The sequence below is a fragment of the Herpailurus yagouaroundi genome, unplaced genomic scaffold (genome assembly GCF_014898765.1).
Source record: "Herpailurus yagouaroundi ecotype Mexico unplaced genomic scaffold, PumYag 165, whole genome shotgun sequence".
In the NCBI taxonomy this organism is placed as follows: Eukaryota; Metazoa; Chordata; class Mammalia; order Carnivora; family Felidae; genus Herpailurus; species Herpailurus yagouaroundi.
The window spans coordinates 32,848,232-32,852,618 of NW_024412406.1; the positions used below are offsets into that span (position 1 = coordinate 32,848,232).

At 46.9% G+C, this 4,387-nt stretch overlaps 1 protein-coding gene across 3 annotated transcripts; it reads left to right on the forward strand.

Moving 5' to 3' along the window:
• The first annotated feature begins 168 nt into the window (after window positions 1-168).
• SNAI2 (snail family transcriptional repressor 2) lies at window positions 169-4,066 on the forward strand. Of its 3 annotated transcripts, none has more exons than XM_040487824.1 (3): window positions 169-408; window positions 1,217-1,762; window positions 2,665-4,066. In XM_040487824.1, exons 1-3 carry the CDS (start codon window positions 330-332, stop codon window positions 2,844-2,846), a joined length of 807 nt encoding a protein of 268 aa, XP_040343758.1. In that variant the 5' UTR covers window positions 169-329; the 3' UTR covers window positions 2,847-4,066. The 3 variants fall into 3 exon arrangements, with proteins under 3 accessions (XP_040343758.1, XP_040343760.1, XP_040343759.1); XM_040487826.1 differs by lacking the exon at window positions 169-408 and adding an exon at window positions 479-639; XM_040487825.1 differs by lacking the exon at window positions 169-408 and adding an exon at window positions 664-1,129.
• The last annotated feature ends 321 nt before the right edge of the window (window positions 4,067-4,387 follow it).

Below are 4,387 nucleotides of genomic sequence, written 5' to 3' on the forward strand. Positions count from 1 at the left end.
CCCCGAAGTCCCGGAGCTCGGCCCATTTTGGACCAGGGTAATTTCGTCTGACAACAGATTCTTCCTCTGTTCACAGCTGTCCCAGAGGGAGGAGCTGAAACCTGAACCTCTCCGCCGTGATTGGATCCTTCTTGCAAAAGCGAGGAAAAAAAAACCCTCCCGGCCCGAGCGGGCTCAGTCCGCCAGGGAGCCCGGCGACGCGAGAGGCGCCGGCCCGTCGCCCGCCGCACCTGAGCGGCCCCAGCCCGAGCGCGGCCCGGCGCGATGCTCTAGGGACCGGCCGCGTCCTCCCCGGACCGTTATCCGCGCCCGCGGGGCCCGCCGGCAAGATGCCGCGCTCCTTCCTGGTCAAGAAGCATTTCAACGCCTCCAAGAAGCCCAACTACAGCGAACTGGACACACACACAGGTAGACACGCGCGCCCCGAAGTCAGGAGAACCTGGGGGGGGGGGGGATGCCCGCGCGCGCGCTCTTCTCTCTCTCTCCCTCTCTCTCTCTCTCTCTCTCTGTGTCTCTCTGCGTCTGTACACGTACTGGTGGGCGTCGAGCTCAGATAGCCTCGCAGGAGAACCCAAGCGCCCGTGGCTCTCCCTGCACACGGTGTCCCGAACTGTCGTGCAGGCTCCCTCGATCGTCGGGGTAAGTTCCAATTCGGAGCCGGCGAACTCCGCCCCGACAAGGCCACCTTCATCCAGCTCCGGCCACTTGGCTTTCCGGAGCTGGCGGACGCAGGCATCATGAGGACGGGCAGGATGAGCAAGTCGGCGAGGGTCCGAGTGGCTGCTTTGTTTTCGGGTGATAAGGCTCCTGCCCCGCACGGAGTAGGCCCCGCGGCGCGTATCTTTGTCCCCAGAGCGGTCCCAGAGCAGGCAGGCAGGGAGGACGCCTTTTCTGCATCCTTGAAGGGATGTCCGAGGTTGCCCTCCTCGCGGGCTCTGGGCCCCTCCCTGGGCTGCACTCCCCAGCCGCACCGCAGGTTGTAGCTCCTGTCACCCGCTGTACGCAGGGCGCGAACGTGGGCGCCCCAGGACGGTGGGTGACCGCGTAGCGGCCAGGCTGGAGGTGAACCGGCTTCCCAAGGCCTGCGCCTGCCCGGAAGGAGTCGCTTGACTTCGTCGCAAAGCCCCGGGTGCGTGTGGCCAAGCGGCTCCTCACTGTGCTGCGCAAGTTATTTTTTTTTTTACCTTAATCTCTCCTTTCCTTTTCTTTCCCCCAGTGATTATTTCCCCATATCTCTATGAGAGTTACCCCATGCCTGTCATACCACAACCAGAGATCCTCAGCTCGGGAGCGTACAGCCCCATTACCGTGTGGACTACGGCAGTTCCATTCCACTCCCCACTACCCAATGGCCTCTCTCCTCTTTCTGGATACCCCTCATCCTTGGGGCGGGTGAGCCCCCCTCCTCCATCCGACACCTCGTCCAAGGACCACAGTGGCTCAGAAAGCCCCATTAGTGATGAAGAGGAAAGACTACAATCCAAGCTTTCAGACCCCCATGCCATTGAAGCTGAAAAGTTTCAGTGCAATCTATGCAGTAAAACCTATTCAACTTTTTCCGGGCTGGCCAAGCATAAGCAGCTGCACTGCGACGCCCAGTCTAGGAAATCCTTCAGCTGTAAATACTGTGACAAGGAATACGTGAGCCTGGGCGCCCTTAAGATGCACATCCGGACCCACACTTTACCTTGTGTCTGCAAGATCTGTGGCAAGGCGTTTTCCAGACCCTGGTTACTTCAAGGACACATTAGAACTCACACTGGTAAGAGAAAAAAACCAAACAAACAAAACGTAGACAGGAATGTTACTGTGTGATAGAACGAAGCCCCGGTCGGGCTGTCGGACTTGCATTAGGTAGTGACGCGGTGCTTTTAATGACGGATGATCTTTATAGCTACTTCCTGATGACTCAAAAAGTTGTTAGAGCACAGAGCGCTCCGTTCCAGACACCGCAAACAGCATTTAGACTTTGGAAAGTAGATTCGGAAGGTTGGGTCTCAAAGATCGGTTAGAAAGTCAGGAAAGACGTACCTGAGTGTGTGTTCTGGGAAACTGCTGTCAATAACCGGCAAACGCAGACGTCACTATCTTAATCGATGGGTCTGGCAGGTAGGTAGGTGAGGAAGGTTTGTCCCTAGTTTTCTGTCGGTCACATTCTTGCGATAGCTGTCACCCCAGAGCGAGCTGGACAGAGAGAACTGAGTTGACTCTCGCTGTCTCATTATGTTGTCTGTTCTGCTGCTGAAAATTTTATTCCTAGCACAAAATCATCCTGCAGGGAGCCAAGGCATTTATCCAGCCTTAGTCATGATACAGAAGGAGGGGAAAGGGGAGATATTAGGAAATGTTGGGAGGAGCTCAACATTAGCTGCACCTGCTGAAGCAGAAAGCTTTAATGAGTGAAAGTCCTAGAACTACATGAATTATTTCTGCGTGACGGGCAGCAGTAGCAAGATTCTGGGTGTGGTGGGTTTTTTTTTTAACGCAATGTTCGGATTTATCTTCGAGGGCCAGATATGGACATAAGGATCTATTCTGCGGAGTTTTAGTCTAGTTTTTTGGCGACAAAATGTGATTGTTGTTCGTGAACATTATCTGACTTTACCTTTCCTCTAAAAAGACTGACTGTCTTTCTTTCTCAACCCCCCCCACCCCCACCCCCAGGGGAGAAGCCTTTTTCTTGCCCTCACTGCAACAGAGCGTTTGCAGACAGGTCAAATCTGAGGGCTCATCTGCAGACCCATTCGGATGTAAAGAAATACCAGTGCAAAAACTGCTCCAAAACCTTCTCCAGAATGTCTCTTCTGCACAAACATGAGGAATCTGGCTGCTGTGTAGCACACTGACTTACGCAATCAATGTTTACTCGAACAGAATGCATTTCTTCACTCCGACTCCAAATGACAAATAAAAGTCCAAAGGCATTTTCTCTTGTGCTTACCGACCAAATAATGTGTATAGACACACACGCACGCACGCACACACACACACACACACACACACACACACACAAAGCTGCAAGAGCATGAAATCCATGTGTTCCAAGTTAATCCTTTCCATGTGAAGTTTAAAATTACTATATATTTACTGACAGCGAGATTGAGAGGATAAAAGACAAGAATCTTTCTCTTCAAAAGTTGAAGCAAAAAGCACACTGCATCTTTTCTCACTAAGAAAGAAAGAATGCAAAGATTTACATTGCTGCCAAATCATTTCAACTGAAACGAACAGTATTGCTTTGTCATAGAGTTTGTAATAGAATTTTCTATAGGAAGCGAATTTGCCAGACGCTATCTCAGGTGCCTTATAAAGTATTCCAAGTTTACTTCACTACATGTCTGGTATCTGGTTATCATTGTTGAACTGAAGCCTTTGTGATTACCTGTAATGCTTTAAACGGTATTTTTAGGAGACATAGAAAGAGAGAAAAAAAGAACAGGAACGAAACACAAGAGAATGTATTAAGAGTGTTTTGTTTTTGTTTTTGTTTTTGTTTTTGCCAATAAAGGGTATGCGCCTTGGGGGAGGAGGGAAAACTAGTTTGGAACATTCCTGGTGCATGCCCCATGTCTTACTTTTTTAAAGAATTTTTAATGACTTTCTAAAATTAATTAAAGATGGGAATAAGTGCAAGAAAGGATTCTTAGAAACTCAGTAATGTACTTAAACTATTTTAAATGCATCCATACAGCACCCTTCCAAGTGCCTTTTTAAACTAATTGTATAGATGATGAGTCAATGTAAATTTGTGTTTATTTTTATATGACTGAATGAGTTTTGTATGAAAGTGAGATGTTGTCTATAGCTGATGTCTATAAACAACCTGAAGACTTGTGAAATCAATTTTTCTTTTTTAAAAAACAATTTTAAAGGTCCTTTTTTACAATAAACATTTTTGATTTAAAATCTATTGTTTGTATACTATTTTCAGAGACTTCGCTTCATGATTAGTGTCAAACTGCTATACAAAGAATTGTTTTTTCTTAATAAGAAAAAGTGAATAGCATTTGTATGAATATCAAGTGTTATTTTATGTATTAGATTATAATAAAGTATACCGCCAGTATTTTTTTTTTTTACTCTTAAGATAATACTGTCGCGTTCAAAAGGACAACGTCGTCATAGTGGTAGATTGTTAGTATATCCCTTTAACAAAAATCACACTGAGTGTTAAAAATATCTATATTATTAATGCTTAAGAATACTTTTCACAACTCGTTACCTATGATGTCTTTGTTATATTGCTTTATGAAACCAAATCACAACCACTCATTGTATTGAGTGATGATCGCATAAGCTACTGGAACAGTTTAAGATTTTTAGAAGAAATATCACTTGATAAGGTGTAAGAGAAAAAATAAAAATTCTGCATGAAAAAAATCAGGAA